The 15781-nt window shown below is 50.2% G+C and overlaps 1 protein-coding gene across 3 annotated transcripts in view; it reads left to right on the forward strand.

The window, feature by feature from the left end:
- The window catches only part of IL4R (interleukin 4 receptor), a 56033-nt gene extending 40978 nt beyond the window's left edge, over nt 1–15055 (forward strand). For all 3 annotated transcript variants that reach the window (XM_017887172.1, XM_017887171.1, XM_017887174.1), the window contains exons 6-10: nt 2856–3012; nt 6088–6187; nt 9185–9263; nt 11037–11086; nt 12523–15055. In XM_017887172.1, the coding sequence (XP_017742661.1) occupies nt 2856–3012; nt 6088–6187; nt 9185–9263; nt 11037–11086; nt 12523–14101 (1965 nt within the window). In that variant the 3' untranslated portion in view covers nt 14102–15055. The remainder of the gene's footprint in view (nt 1–2855; nt 3013–6087; nt 6188–9184; nt 9264–11036; nt 11087–12522) is intronic.
- Nucleotides 15056–15781: the final 726 nt, after the last annotated feature.

The raw sequence follows: 15781 nt of genomic DNA on the forward strand, positions 1-15781 counted from the left end.
ATAATGGTTTCCATATTTTATATGCCTACTATGTGCCAGGCACATTGCTCAGGATCACACAGCTGGGTATGGCAGGGCTGAGTTTTTGTTGTTGTCATTGTTGTTTTTGAGATAGAGTCTCACTCTGTCACCCAGGCTGGAGTGCAGTGGCGTGATCATGGCTCACTGCATCCTTGACTTTCCGGGCTCAGGTGATTCTCCCACCTCTGCTTCCCAGGTAGCTGGGACTACAGGCACAGGCCACCATGCCAGGCTAATTTTTTGTATTTTTAGTAGCGACAGGGTCTCGCCATGTTGTCTAGGCTGGTCTGGATCTCCTGGCTTCACGTGATCCCCCTGGCTCGGCCTCCCAAGGTTCTGGGATTACAGGCTTGAGCCACCGCATCCAGCCCAGATCTGAGATTTGTGCCCAGTATTTGACCTCCCAAGCCTGTGTGCTCTTTTTCCTCCCATGGACATTTCTCTCAGAGATGGTCTCCTGAACACCTGACCTTCTTGTTAAGAAAACAGACGAACCGCAAGTAGTTCCTTGGAAGCTCAGATTTCTCTTTTGTTTCTTAACAAAACATTTCCCAGTTCCCAGCTCCCTTCCAGGGTGTACAGTTTCTTCGGTAATCTAGCTATTGCTTCTTGTTTACTCTTGTTTAGAAAGAAAGACGAAAGGGAGTGAGAATTTTCCCTCCCATCTCCAGTCTCCCCTCAACTCACACCCCGCCCTCAGCTCCTCTGGAATAGGAAAATCTCTGAACCCACTGCAATTGCTCCAGCAATCTATTGGGACTTTGCTTCTTTCTTGTGAAAAACTCCCCTTGGCTCACTTTGCACTAGATTTCCCCAAATGTGCTTCTAACCACAAGCAGAAATGGAGCTCCAGGAACCAGGAAGAAACTGCCGGGGGCTGAGGAGGAGGAGAGGGAGGTGCATAGCCCTGGATCTCGCAGGGAGAGGGGTGACAGGATGAGAACTCAGGTTGCTCGCTTGCCATCGTGGTCAGTCATGAATATAGCGTTCATTTATCACTTTTTAAAGCTTTTTTGGAGGGTAAAAGTAATAGTTACATGAAATAAAAATACAAATGGTACAAAAGGACTTAGAATGGAAATACGTTTCTCTCCCGACTGCAGCCTCCTGTTTTTTTTTCCCAGAGACTGATGGCTGCTATCTGTCTCTTGCCAGGAGGGAAAAGGAGGCAAGGTTAGGGCGGGCAGAGGGCATGTGCATCCTCTAGAGAGAGCTTATGTCTATACAAGCAAATGTGTGTGTTCATTCATCGCTGTCTTAATTTTCTATTGCTGCATAATAATGGTACCACCAGCTTCACAGCTTTAAACAACACCTATTTATTATCTCACAGTTTCTGTGGGTTGGGAGTCTGAACATAGCTTAGCCAGGTTCTCTGCTTTAGAGTCTCGTGAGGCTATAATCAAGTTGTGGGCTGGGGCTGCAGTTTCATCTGAGGCTCAACTGGGGAAGGGTCACTTCTAAGCTCATATGATATTGGTGACATTCAGGTCCTGGCAGGCTGTTGAACTGAGAGCCTCAGTTTCGTGCTGGCTTTTGGTTGTAGTTAACCCTGCATTCCTTCCCGTGTGCCCTTTGCAAAGCCATTAAGGCAGAGAGACTTTCAGTCTTCTGTAATATAATCACATCCATGAAATCCTCTATGTATCTCATCACCTTTACCGTATTCTATGGGTTAGAAACAAGTAGCAGGTCCTGCCCACACTCGAGAAGACCAGATGACACAAAGACATGATTCAAAGTGGGGATCCTGGGGGCCATCTTAGGTTTGTCTGCAATGATCCTTGTGCCATCTCTCTCTTTCTTTTTGTTTTTTTTGAGACAAAGTCTCACTCTGTCACCCAGGCTGGAGTGCAGTGGCGTGATCTCAGCTCACTGCAATCTCTGCCTCCTGGGTTCAAACGATTCTTCTGCCTCAGCCTCCTGAGTAGCTGGGATTACAGGTGCCTGCCACCACACCCAGCTAATTTTTGTATTTTTAGTAGAGACAGGGTTTCACCATGTTGACCAGGCTGGTCTTGATTGAACTCCTCACTCAAGTGATCCACCCACTTTGGCCTCCCAAAGTGCTGGGATTACAGGTGTGAACCATGCCCGGCCCCATCTCTCTTTAAAAAAACAAAACAAAACAAACAAACAAAAACATAAAAGGAAGCAGAGAACACATACACATCTGCATCTTACCTTGTTTACTTAACAACACATCTTGGAGGTCACTTCTTAGTGAAGGCTAGGTTGGGCAGAGCATTAGATTCTAGGCCAATGAGTTTGGACTTGACCCTGGAGACACTAGGAAGCCCATGAAGGACAGAGAGAGATGCCTTAACCCTGCCAGTCCTTCAGAAAGATCACCCTGTGCTTTTTGTATACCAAAACCTATTCAAAATACTTACCTATATTAACCCATTTCCTTATCACCACAACCCTGGGGGGAGGGAGATAGGCACTTTTAGTACCCTCAGTTTGCAGATGAGGACATTGAGGTCCAGAGAGGTTATGTCACTTACTTAAGGTCACACAGCCAGGAAGTGGTAGTAGGGACTCTTACCCTTGTTTTACAGATGAGATTGAATTATCTCACGAAAACTCAGAAAGGTTAAACAACTTGCCTAAGTAACATAATACGGCTAGTGAGTCGGGGAGCCTAACCTGTGTTGCTTTGGCCTGGTCACAGTTACAGAGGTGGCAAGCAGTGACCTAAACAGGATGAACAACCAAATACCTAGGCTGATGGCTCTTAAACATGGTGGGGTCAACTAAGGACAGCAACCAGGGTGGGCACTGGTCCCCCTCGCCCCCGGCTGGTGCACTAACATATCCCTTTTCTCTACCAGTTCAGAATCTATAACGTGACCTACCTAAAACCCACCCTCCGCATCCCAGCCAGCACCCTGAAGTCTGGAATTTCCTACAGGGCACGGGTGAGGGCCTGGGCTCAGCACTATAACACCACCTGGAGTGAGTGGAGCCCCAGCACCAAGTGGTACAACTGTGAGTATCAAGAGGCCTTAGCAATGCTAATCTCCACTCTCTATTCTTCCCCTGTGGCCAGACACTTCCCCTGGCTGAGTCTCTGGGTTTTTATATCATAGGATGCCTCTAATGGCAAATAATGAAATTACCACCTGCCATGGTGTATCGGTCAGGTAGGTAGGCTAGGCTGCAGTAACAAACAAGCCCACAATTTCCATGGCTTAACACTATAGGAATATATTTCTTGCTCATGTAACAAGCTAATGTGAATGTTGCTGGTTTGTGGGTGGTTTCCCTACCTATAGAAATCTGGGGAGTGAGGTTCTGTCCGTCTTGTGGTACCATCATTCTCCAGGACAAAGATTTTAACTGTTTTGTGTCCTGGTTCCATTTGGCAGCCTGGTGAAGCCTATGGACCTCATCTCAGAATATTTTTAAATACATAAAATCCCAGCCTGGGCAACATAGTGAGACCCCCATCTGTACAAAAAATTAGTCAGGCATGGTGGCATGCACCTGTAGTCCCAGGTACTGGGAAGGCTGAGGTGGGAGGTTCACTTGAGCCCAGGAGTTTGAGGCTTCCATGAGCCGTGATCATACCATTGTGCTCTCACCTAGGTGGACAGAGCAAGAGCCTATCTCTAAAAATAAATAAATACAATGAAATAAAATAAAATAAATAGAATTACAGAGGAAACTAACTGTATTGAAATGCAGTTATAAAATATTTAAACATATTTTTAATCTAGGGATATATGTGCTTCTTTATTAAGATATAAATAAGTTCTAGGGGTAGATCTCATAACTAGTATACTTTCAAAGTAGATAAGCATAAATAATACTTCATGATACTGAAATTGTGATGTGATATGAGAATAGCTGTGAGTTTTCCTGGGGACAGGATCACTGATGCTATCATTACTGGGGTCTCCTCCCTCCATTCATTTTTTAAATTTAAATTTAAATTTTATTTTTAAATTTTTTAAATAAATAGAGACAGGGTCTCACTATGTTGCCTAGGCTGCTCTTGACCTCCTGGACTCCAGTGATGCTCCCATCTTGGCTTCCCAAAGTGCTGGGATTGCAGGTGGGAGCCAGTGTTTCCTGGCCCCTTCCTCCATCCTTAATGGAAGGAGATGCCAGCTGTCAGAGGTTAGGGGAAAATAAAGATGTAATTTCTTTCCCATCCAAGTTCTCAGAGCCCTGAATTCTACCTGCAGCCATGTTGGTCCACCAACCCCAAGTGAAGAATTCCTGCTCTAGGGCCCCACCATTCTGCATCCAGCCAGCAGAAGAGGCGTGATGGTGTGGAGAGCACATCTGCTTCTTGAAAGCAGGCGGCCCAGAAGTGGGCCACATCACTTCCTCTCAAATTCTATTTGAAAATGGTTACATGACTACACATAGCCACAAAGGAGGCTGGGAACTTTCTCACTTGAAACCTACATCCCAGAAACAACTCTTTTCAGTGAGGTATCCCACAAGTCTTCTGCAGTAGAAATATTGGTTATCTCACATAAAATGAAATCTTACAAATGGACCTACTGGGGTTTGTACAGCAACCAAGTGATATCTCTTCCCTTCTGCCATCCTTCACACAGTGGCATTTTATCCTTAGACTTGCCACCCATGCCCTCAGGTTGGCTGTTGCACACTGCCTTACATAAAGCAGGAAGGAAAGGAGAGGCTGCTACGAGAGAGCGTACCTTGTGCATCTCTCTTTTTTAATCGGGAAGCAAACATCTTTCTAGAAGCTTCCCTAGCAAAATTCCCCTTACTTCTCATTGGCTAGGACTGTTAGATTTACATGGTTACTGTTACTTGCTCATTGCAAGGAAGACTGGGAACTCCAATGCCTGGAAAAGGGAACGGGATAATTGTGATTGGCCCAAGCCTTAGGGTGGTCATGGCTCCCTGAAAAGGGAGAGAGGAAAAAGCTGTTGAGTGAAGAAGACTGCTTCAGTTTCCCCATCTGTATAATGGGAGAAGTAAGGGCTGTTGTGAAAACTCGATGAAAGAAGATTCTTCAACGTGGTGGGTGCAGTGGCGGCTGGCAGTACCCCGACCCTGCCACCGCACAGCCCTCTTAGCATTGCTCATCCTACACTGTGGATATCAGTTGAGCCACATGTCTCCCGCCCTGGGCTGTGAGCTCTGTAGGCAGGGTCTCCATGGCTGTATCTCCAGAGCCCAGCACAGAACCAGGTGCTTGGGAAAGTTTTGAATTGATTCTTGTCTGCCATTGGCCTGGGGAAGGGAATTAGCTTGTATGAAACAGATACGATGTGTAGGACCCTCATTAATTATTTCAGCAAATAGTTACTGAGTTCATCCTACATGGCTAGCCCTGTGCTAGACACTGGGGAATCAGCGATGAACAAAGCAGACAGAAATCCCTGCTCATGTGGAGCTGACATTCTGCAGGGGAGAGACAAAAAGCAGACATATAAAGAAAGAAATGACACGGATCCGGATGACAGTGAGTGCTGGGAAGAAAATAAAAGCAGAGGAAGGGGCTGGAGCGATGGGAGGGCAACTGCAGGGAAGGTATCAGGGAAAACTTTTCAGAGAATGTGACGATGAAAGTGAACAAGGAGGAGTCAACCATGTTGAGATAAAGGCAGCTAACGGTGTGGACAGGCCACTCTGTTCTGAGTGTATTATCTATTGATTCATCCTGTAATCCTCGCAACAGCCCTGCACGGTAAGTTCTGTCATTAGCCTCATAGTACAGATGAGGATGCTGAGGCACAGAGAAGGTAAGGGACTTGTCCTGTGTCACACAGCACGAAGCCATCTGGCTTCTAGGTCGGTGCATTTGACTTCTGTGCTTCCGGAAAGAAAGAGAAGCAAGTTCAAGATCTGGAGGTGGCACTGAGCTTTGGAGGAGCAGGGGGCAATGAGGCGGCCGGTGTGACGAGGACTCAATGTGCAAGAGGGAGAGTGGGGGGAGATGAGGTGGAGGGGTTGTTGGCGCCCAGATCATGGAGGGTCTCAGAGGAGGGTCTTGACCCTGGGTCTCCAGTTCTGGGAAGTGGAGCCCAGGCTGTACCATGGCTGACTCCAGCTCATGGCTTCCCCTCCCAATTCCAGCCTACAGAGAGCCCTTCGAGCAGCGCCTCCTGCTGGGTGTCAGCGCCTCCTGCATTGTCATCCTGGCCTTCTGCCTGTTGTGCTATGTCAGCATCACCAAGTGAGTCCTGGGCCCAGTGCCGCCGAGCGGTCCCTCTGGAGTGCAGGGTGGCCGGGACTTGCCCCTCCAATCTGCCCCTTTGCAGTCTTCTCATTCAATAATACATATTTATTGAGCAGCTACTACACACCTTGAGAGTGGAGCTGAGAACAAGATCAACAAGGACCCCAGTTTTTTTTTTTTTTTTTTTGAGATGGGGTCTCGCTCTGTTGCCCAGGCTGGTGCAGTGGCGCGATCTTGGCTAACAGCAACCTCTGCCTCCCGGGTTCAAGCGATTCTTCTGCCTCAGCCTCCTGAGTAGCTGGGATTACAGGTGCACACTACCATGGCTGGCTAATTTTTTGTATTTTTAGTAGAGACGGGGTTTCACCATGTTGGTCAGGCTGGTCTTGAACTCTTGACCTCGTGATCTGCCCGCCTCAGCCTCCCAAAGTGCTGGGATTACAGACCTGAGCCACTGCGCCTGGCCAGGACACCACATTTCTAAAACCAACATCTTAGTGGGGAGACAGAATACATATCAATGATGAACAGATGGTTTTCCATAGTGACCCACGCTCTGAATGCACTAGACCAGGGTGCAGGTCAGAGATCTTCTGGGGTGCTCTTTGCAAGGGGGACCAGGATAAGGCTCTCCAAGGAGGGAAAATGTGAGGGGGGCGCTGACTGGGGAGAATGAGCTGGCCAGGGACAAACAAGATAGAGTCATCCCACGTCCCCTTACGACACTGGCTGCCTGGGCAATTGGGGGCATTTGGGGGTATGTGGTAGGAGCCAGAGGAATTTGCGACGATTGCCCTGATGGACTCAGGAGACCTGGGTTTGAATCCTGGCCTTGGAGCTTGGTAGCTGGTGGCTGACAAGTTGCTGAAACCCCTGAGCCTGGGGTTCCTGCTTTGCAGATTCAGAGTGATGGTGAGAACGTATTTCGTCAGCCAGAAGAGGCCGAATCACAGTAAAGGCTGAGGGAGGAGATGAGGGGCGAGTGGCTGGTAGGTGGTGGAAGGAGCATTGTTTCCAGAGAGCTCTTGCCAGCCCTTGGAGTCGTGGTGTCTCAGAGCCTCAGTCCTCCCATGTCTGAAATGGGACTAGCAAGCTCAGCCTCACCAAGTCAGGATTAGAGGTGGCTGAGGATTATTCACATGATTGATGAAAGTGCCCGCTCTTGGCCTGGCACACACTAGGTAGGCAGGGAATGCAAATTCTCCTCCATATCTTGTCACTGATGCCTCCAGGCAACCTTGGGCTGATTGCCTTGCTCTGAGCCTCAGTTTCCCCATCACCTGTACCTCTTCCCACTCCCTATCACCATATCCCAGCATGCCAGCTTCTTTGCTGTTCTTTGTCTTTGGTTTCTTGTTTTGTTCTGTTTTTTAGACGGGGTCTCAGTCTGTTACCCAGGCTGGAGTGCAGTGGCATGGTTATGGCTCACTGCAGCCTCCAATTCCTGGGCTAAAGTGATCCTCCCATTTCAACTTCCAGAGTAGCTGGGACAACAGGCGTGTGCCACCAGGCCTGGCTAATTTCTTTATTTTATTTTCTTTATTTTCTTTTATTATTTTATTTTATTTTTTGAGATGGAGTCTCAAAGACCAAGCTGGAGTGCAGTGGTGTGATCTCGACTCACTGCAACCTCCGCCTCCTGGGTTCAAGCAATTATCCTGCCTTAGCCTCCTGAGTAGCTGGGATTACAGGCATGCGCCACCACACCCAGCTAATTTTTGTATTTTTAGTAGAGATGGGGTTTCACCATTATGGCCAGGATAGTCTTGAATTCCTGACCTCAAGTAATCCACCTGCCTCAGCCTCCCAAGGTGCTGGGATTATAGGCATGAACCACTGTGCCTGGCCAATTTTCTTACATTTTGTAGAGACTGGCTGTCACTTATGTAGCCCAGGCTGGTCTTGAACTTCTATCCCTTTATCTTTATTCATGGCACTTATTGCCATGAATGATTAACCTCATATAAGCATTTCTTTCTTTCTTTCTTTCTTTTTTTCTTTGAGATGGAGTCTCACTCTGTCACCCAGGCTGTAGTGCAGTGGCGCGATCTCGGCTCACCACAACCTCTGCCTTCTGGGTTCAAGGGATTCTCCTCCCTCAGCCTCCTGAGTAGCTGGGATTACAGGTGCGTGCCACCATGCCTGGCTAAGTTTTGTATTTTTAGTAGAGACGGGGTTTCACCATGTTGGCCAGGCTGGTCTCGAATTTCAGGTGATCCACCTGCCTCGGCCTCCCAAAATGCTGGAATTACAGGCGTGAGCCACTATGCCTGGCCTCATATAAGCATTTCTGCCTCCATTGATCATCCATCTGTCCCTCTTGAAGGTCAGTTTCACCAAGGCAGGCATCTTTGTTTTGTTCACTGTTGTGGCCTCAGGGCTGGGCACAGTGAGTCAAACATAGAAGGTGCTCAGTAAATACGTGTTGACTGAAACCGTGGGCAGAGGCTAATTCAGAATCGGTCTGAGGATCTTACCTCGCAGTGATGATGCACCATGGCCCCAGGCAGGCCAGGAGGAGAGAAGGGGTGTGTTTCTCTGTAGATCCCCCAGCTTCCCAGGCCATCCCAGGCCACTCCCTGGTCATTTACCCTCAGCTGCTCTGAAAAAGGGATTGTTGAGGGGAACCTAGAATCGTCTCTCTGCAGTTTGAGTCTTTCCTAATCCCCTGGGGTCTCGTTCCCACTGGGGACACAGGTGGCCTCATCAGGAACTCTGCTCTGGGTAACAGAATGCGGAAGTGTGAACCTGGCTCTGCCACCTACCAGCTGTCACTCCACCTTCTTGGGCCTTACTTTCCTCATCTGTAGAATAGGGTTAGCAATAGAATCCATGTCACCAGGTTAGAGTAAGGAGTCAGTGGTTTGACCTCCAGAAACTAACCAGCCTGATCTCTGACGCCAAATAAGTATTGGTGATAACGAGCATTTTTATGGGAGGAGCATTCACCTGTCAGTAATTCAGAGATCAACACCTTTTCCTTTTGTTTTTCAGGATTAAGAAAGAATGGTGGGACCAGATTCCCAACCCAGCCCGCAGCCACCTCGTGGCTATAATAATCCAGGATGCTCAGGTAGGAGCGGGCGTGGGTGAGGATATGTGGGACTGCGTACAGGAAGAAATGTGGTTCAGAACACCTGGGCTGTTAAGGACATTCATTGGCTTCTGGAATGGCAAATGGACAGTCAGGAGGGTTGCAGGGGAGACAGAGGCAGAAGCCGAATGAGGTCATTAGGAGACCAGAGGCTTTCCCGCCCTTCCTCTTGGCAATCCCAGCCTGGGGTGGGCTCCTCTGGAGTTGGTTTCCTGTTTTTTTCCCTCCCCTTGGGAGAATGACCCTTGGGTCATCATCACTGTGTCATTCCCTGGGGAGGTGCCAGTACCAGGGCTAGAGGCCAGAAGGAGAGGAGGACCGAGAGGGTGACAGGCTTTCTGTGTCTTCCTCTTAAGCATAGGAAACTGCCCCCGCAGCACCAGCAAATCCCTTCCGGGTTCTCATTGGCCTGAAATGTATCCCACCCCTGAGCCAGGGGTGGAGTCAGCTTCCCCAAGGCGATGGTCCTGTGGGTGAGTGGGTAGGGTTTGCCTGAGCAAGATTAGACTTCTCTAGGAAGGAGAAACAGGGGATACAGGTCCTGTCTAGAAGAGAAGGTCTGAGGGACCTTGCTTTCCCAGGGACTCTGGAATCTAGTGGTGCTGGCTTTGATTCCTGACTCTGCCACTCACTGGCAGTGTGGACTTGAGCAAGTTGCTTAATTCTCTGAGCCTCAGTTTCCTCTTGTGGGTTATAACAGTGTTTACCTGGTAGGGCAGATATTGGAATTTATTGAGACAATACATATAAAGTGCATATTCCAGCCTCTTGCAAATACCAAGTGCCATTTATGTATCAGTTAGTGTTCGCTATGTAACAAATGACCCTGAAATGTAGAGGGTTACAACACCAACTTTATTTAGCTCATGCTTCTGCAGGCTGGCATTTGGGGCTCGGCTCAGCAGTGAGGGTGGCGGGGGAGGCTGGGCTGGGCTGGGCAGATCTGGACTGAGCTGGCCTCCCTCCGTGGCCTCCCTCCGTGTCTGATAGTTGGCTTTTTTTTTTTTTTTCTTTTTCTGAGACGGAGTTTTGCAGTTATTGCCCAGGCAGGAGTGCAATGGCGTGATCTTGGCTCACCACAACCTCCGCCCCCCGGGTTCAAGCGATTCTGTTGCTTTGGCCTCCCAAGTAGCTGGGATTACAGGCATGCGCCACCACACCAGGCTAATTTTGTATTTTTAATAAAGACGGGATTTCTCCATGTTGGTCAGGCTGGTCTCGAACTCCTGATGTCAGGTGATCCACCCGCCTCGGCCTCCCAAAGTGCTGGGATTACAGGCATGAGCCACTGCACCCAGCCTAGTTGGCTGACTTTTACCTGGGACAGTGCAGGTGCGTGAACCATGTGCCTCCCACCCTCCAGCAGGCCGGCCCAGGCTTGTTCACCAAGTGGCTCAGTTTTCAAGGGTGGGAAGTCCCAAGGCTTCTTGAGGCCCAGGCGCAGAACTGGCACGATGTCACTTCCATCACATTCTATGGGTCCAAGCAAGTCCCAGGGCCAGGGTAGATTCAAGGGATGGGAGGAGATTCAGAGCACTCCTCTGTGGCCACTTTTGCCATCGACCACAGTCCCTGTGAATATTAGGACAATGTCATTAATTCCCAGGAATCTGAGGCTCAGAAAGCGTAAGTGACCTGTTGGACTTCTGACCTGTGTGATGTCAAGGCTTGCACCCCTTCCTGAGCATTGCCGTACTGCGGGCCGGGCTGCAAGGCCACTCTGCTCTTTCATTGGCTGTCTCTGTATTTTAGGAGTCACAGTGGGAGAGGCGATCCCGAGGCCAGGAACCAGCCAAGTGCCCGTATGTATCTGAACTTAGGTCACAGCCTGCATGCATTGGGAAGGTGATAGAATTGGAGAGGCAAACCCCTAGCTCTATGTCTGCCTTCTCTTCCCCGGCATTCGGTGATTGCCCTGTGACATTAGGCTTCAAGGGACAGCAGGAGGAGGGGTGTTTTGGAAACGTGGAGTGCTGGCCAAGCCCCCTGAGTTTCACTGGTGTGTCAGGTACATGGTGAAGCCCCTTGGGAGTGCTGTTATAGTTAACACTCAGAGCAGACGTGCCTGTTGTTAAAATCCTGACCTAATTGTATACTTGTTGGCAAATAGCCACTATCCTGAACACTCCCCCACTTTTTTTTTTTTAATGTACAGGATCTCACTCTGTTGCCCAGGCTGGTGTGCAGTGGTGCAATCATAGCTCACCGCAGCTTCAAACTCCTGGGCTCAAGTGATCCTCCCACCTTAGCCTCCCGAGTAGCTGATACTACAGACGTACATTACCACGCCTGGCTATTTTAAAAGGTTTTTGCCTGTAATTCCAGCTACTCAGGAGGCTGAGGCATGAGAATCACTTGAACCCGGGAGGTGGAGGTTGCAGTGAGCGGAGATTGTGCCACTGCACTCCAGCCTGGGTGACAGAATGAGACTCTAGTCTCAAAAAAAAAATAATAATAATAAAAGTTTTTGTAAAGACAAGCTCTCGCTGTGTTGCCCCGCCACTGTGGCCTCCTTAGCTTCTTCCCTGGGGCCTGCTGGACCTTTCCACACTCCGGAAACTAAAGGGGGTCCAGGATGCTTCTTCAACCCTAGGACCCTGCATCTTTTTTTTTTTTTTTTTTGGGACACAGGATCTTGCTCTGTCCCTCAGGCTGGATGCAGTGATTCACTGCAGCCTCAAACTCCTGGGCTCAAGTGATTCTCTGGCCTCAGCCTCCTGAGTAGCTGGGACTAAAGTGATACACCAATATGCCTAGCTAATTTTTCATTTTTTAAAAAATTTTTGTAGAGATGTTTGAGACAGCCTGGGCTCTGTTGCCCAGGCTGTTCTCAAGCTCCTGAGCTCGAGCAATCCTCCCGCCTCAGCCTCCTAAAGTGCTGGGATTACAGGCGTGAGCCCCTGCACCCGGCTTCCATATCCAGTCTAATTGGTCATGGCTTGGGATATGGTGTTGCTTTTAATTATAATCATCCATAAAGACTTTTTCTTATTCAACAGATCTGAGCTTGTGTTTGGTGCCAGGACATGTGCTGGGTTCCTGAAATCCCAAAGACACAGGCCCTACCCTCATTTCCCATTCTAGCAATATAGACTGATCAATTACTGATTATAACATTAAAAGGCATATCTGCAGTAGATGGCCATCAGGACATGATGATCTCAGGCTGGGCTTTGAAGAATGAATAGGAGTTTTTCAAGTATTGAAAGTGAACCCTGATCAAACTTTGCTTTTTCAGACACTGGAAGAATTGTCTCACCAAGCTCTTGCCCTGTTTTCTCGAGCACAACATGAAAAGGGATGAGGATCCCCACAAGGCTGTCAAAGATCTGCCTTTCCAGGGCTCTGGAAAATCATCATGGTGCCCGGTGGAGATCAGCAGGACAGTCCTCTGGCCAGAGAACATCAGCGTGGTGCGGTGCGTGGAGTTGTTTGAGGCTCCAGGGGAGTGTGAGGAGGAGGAGGGGGTAGAGGAAGACAAAGGGAGCTTCTGTGCATCACCTGAGAGCAACAGGGATGACTTCCAGGAGGGAAGGGAGGGTATTGTGGCCCGGCTGACAGAGAGCCTGTTCCTGGACCTGCTCGGAGGGGAGAATGGGGGCTTTTGCCAGCAGGACATGGGGGAGTCGTGCCTTCTTCCAACTTTGGGAAGCACGAGTGCTCACATGCCCTGGGATGAGTTCCCAAGTACAGGGCCCAAGGAGGTGCCTCCCTGGGGCAAGGAGCAGCCTCTCCACCAGGAGCCGAGTCCTCCTGCCCGCCCAACGCAGAGCCCAGACAACCTGACTTTCACAGAGATGCCCCTCGTTGTCTCGGGCAACCCTGCTTACCGCAGCTTCAGCAACTCCCTGAGCCAGTCCCCGCATCCCAGAGAGCTGGGTCCAGACCCGCTGCTGGCCAGACACCTGGAGGAAGTGGACCCTGAGATGCCCTGTGCCCCCCAGCTCTCTGAGCCAACCACTGTGGGCCCACCTGAGCCAGAAACCTGGGAGCAGATCCTCCGTCGGAATGTCCTCCGGCACGGGGCGGCTGCAGCCCCCGCCTCGGCCCCCACCAGTGGCTATAGGGAGTTTGTACATGCGGTGCAGCAGGGTGGCATCCAGGCCAGTGCGGTGGCGGGCTTGGGTCCCCCGGGAGAGGCTGGGTACAAGGCCTTCTCGAGCCTGCTTGCCAGCAGTGCCGTGTCCCCGGGGGAATGTGGATTTGGGGCTAGCAGTGGGGAAGACGGGTATAAGCCTTTCCAAGACCTCATTCCTGGCTGCCCCGGGGACCCTGCCCCAGTCCCTGTCCCCTTGTTCACCTTTGGACTGGACAGGGAGCCACCTCACAGCCCGCAGAGCTCACACCTCCCAAGCAGCTCCCCAGAGCACCTGGGTCTGGAACCAGGGGAAAAAGTAGAGGACATGCAGAAGCCCCCACTCCCCCTGGAGCAGGCCACAGACCCCCTTGGGGACAGCCTGGGCAGCGGCATCGTCTACTCAGCCCTCACCTGCCACCTGTGTGGCCACCTGAAGCAGTGTCATGGCCAGGAGGATGGTGGCCAGGCCCCTGTCGTGGCTAGTCCCTGCTGTGGCTGCTGCTGTGGAGACAGGTCCTCGCCCCCTACACCCCCCCTGAGGGCCCCAGACCCCTCTCTAGGTGGGGTTCCACTGGAGGCTAGCCTCTGTCCGGCCTCCCTGGCACCCTCGGGCATCTCCGAGAAGAGTAAATCCTCATTGTCCTTCCATCCTGCCCCTGGCAGTGCTCAGAGCTCCAGCCAGACTCCCCAGATCGTGAACTTTGTCTCCGTGGGTCCCACATGCATGAGGGTCTCTTAGGTGCATGCCCTCTTGTTGCTGAGATCTGCAGATGAGGACTAGGGCTTATCCATGCCTGGGAAATGCCACCTCTTGGAAGGCAGCCAGGCTGGCAGATTTCCAAAAGACTTGAAGAAACGTGGTATGAAGGTGTTAGGTTCCACTGACATTGGCCTAACGCTGGGCTGCAGAGACTGGACTCCGCCCAGCATTGGGCTGGGCTCGCCACATCCAATGAGAGTAGAGGGCACTGGGTCGCTGTGCCCCACGGCAGGCCCCTGCAGGAAAACTGAGGTCCTTGGCACCTCGACTTGTGAACAAGTTGTTGGCTGCTCCATCCACAACTTCTGCAGCAGACTGTCCCTGTTGTACCTGCCCAGGGCATGTTTTGCCCGCCAAATCACCATGGCCCACGTAGAGGCCCACCTGCCTCTGTCTCACTGAACTAGAAGCTGAGCCTAGAAACTAACACAGCCATCAAGGGAATGACTTGGGCGGCCTTGGGAAATTGATGAGAAATTGCAGTTCAGGGAGGGTGGTCATTGCCTAGAGGTGCACTTTCATTCAACAGAGCTTCCTTAGGTTGCTGGAGGCAGCATCCCGGCTGTCAAGGGGTGTTCAGTTAATGGGAGCAGCAGAGGACATGAAAAATTGCTATGACTAGAGCAGGGACAATTTGCTGCCAACCACCCATGCACAGCTGTATGGCTGGGGGCTCCTCATATGCATGGGACCCCCAGAATAAATATGCTCAGCTACCCTGTGGGCCGAGCGATCCAGGCAGCAGGCATAAGGCACAAGTTACCCTGCACGTTGGCCCAGACCTCAGGTGCTAGGGAAGGTGGGGACCTTGGCTTGAGTAATGCTCATCTGTGTGTTTTAAAGATAGTTTCATCACCTGTTGTCTGTGTTTGCTGAGGAGAGTGGAACAGAAGGGGTGGAGTTTTGTATAAATAAAGTTTCTTTGTCTCTTTATTTTGTATGTATTAACCAAACATACTGCCAGACACTGCTGTGGGTGTCGTGTCTCTAATAACTCCTGGAGTTCACCCATCCAGAGGAACCAGGATGCAGGGGGTTAAGAAACTTGCCATCTGTGTTTGGGTTCCCCAGACAAGGATTCAAATAGTTGATTTAGGAAGTAATCCCAGGAAACCCTGCTAAGGTAGTGGGAAACTGAGGCAGGGAAGGGCACGAACCAAGCAAGTGTTACCTGAAAGGAGTCCAGATGCAGACCCCAAAAGAGGGTTCTTGGGTCTCACACAAGAAAGAATTCAGGGCAAGTCCATAGAGTCAGTGAAAGCAAGTTTATGAGGAAAGTAAAGGAATAAAAGAATGGCTACTCCATAGACAGAGCAGCCCCGAGGGTTGCTGGCTGCCTATTTTTATGGTTATCTCTTAATTATATTCCAAATAAGGGGTGGATTATTCATGCCTCCCCTTTTTAGACCATATAAGGTAAATTCCTGATGTTGCCATGGCATTTGTAAACTGTCATGGCGCTGGTGGGAGTGTAGCAGTGAGGATGACCAGAGGTCACTCTTGTTGCCATCTTGGTTTTGGTGTGTTAGAGCTGGCTTCTTTACTGCAACCCGTTTTATCAGCAAGGTCTTTATGATCTGTATCTGTGATGACCTCCTATCTCATTCTATGACTAAGAATGCCTTAACCTCCCAGGAATGCAGCCCAGTAGGTCTCAGC

The sequence above is a fragment of the Rhinopithecus bieti genome, unplaced genomic scaffold, assembly GCF_001698545.2.
Source record: "Rhinopithecus bieti isolate Rb0 unplaced genomic scaffold, ASM169854v2 scaffold_13348, whole genome shotgun sequence".
Classification (NCBI taxonomy): Eukaryota; Metazoa; Chordata; class Mammalia; order Primates; family Cercopithecidae; genus Rhinopithecus; species Rhinopithecus bieti.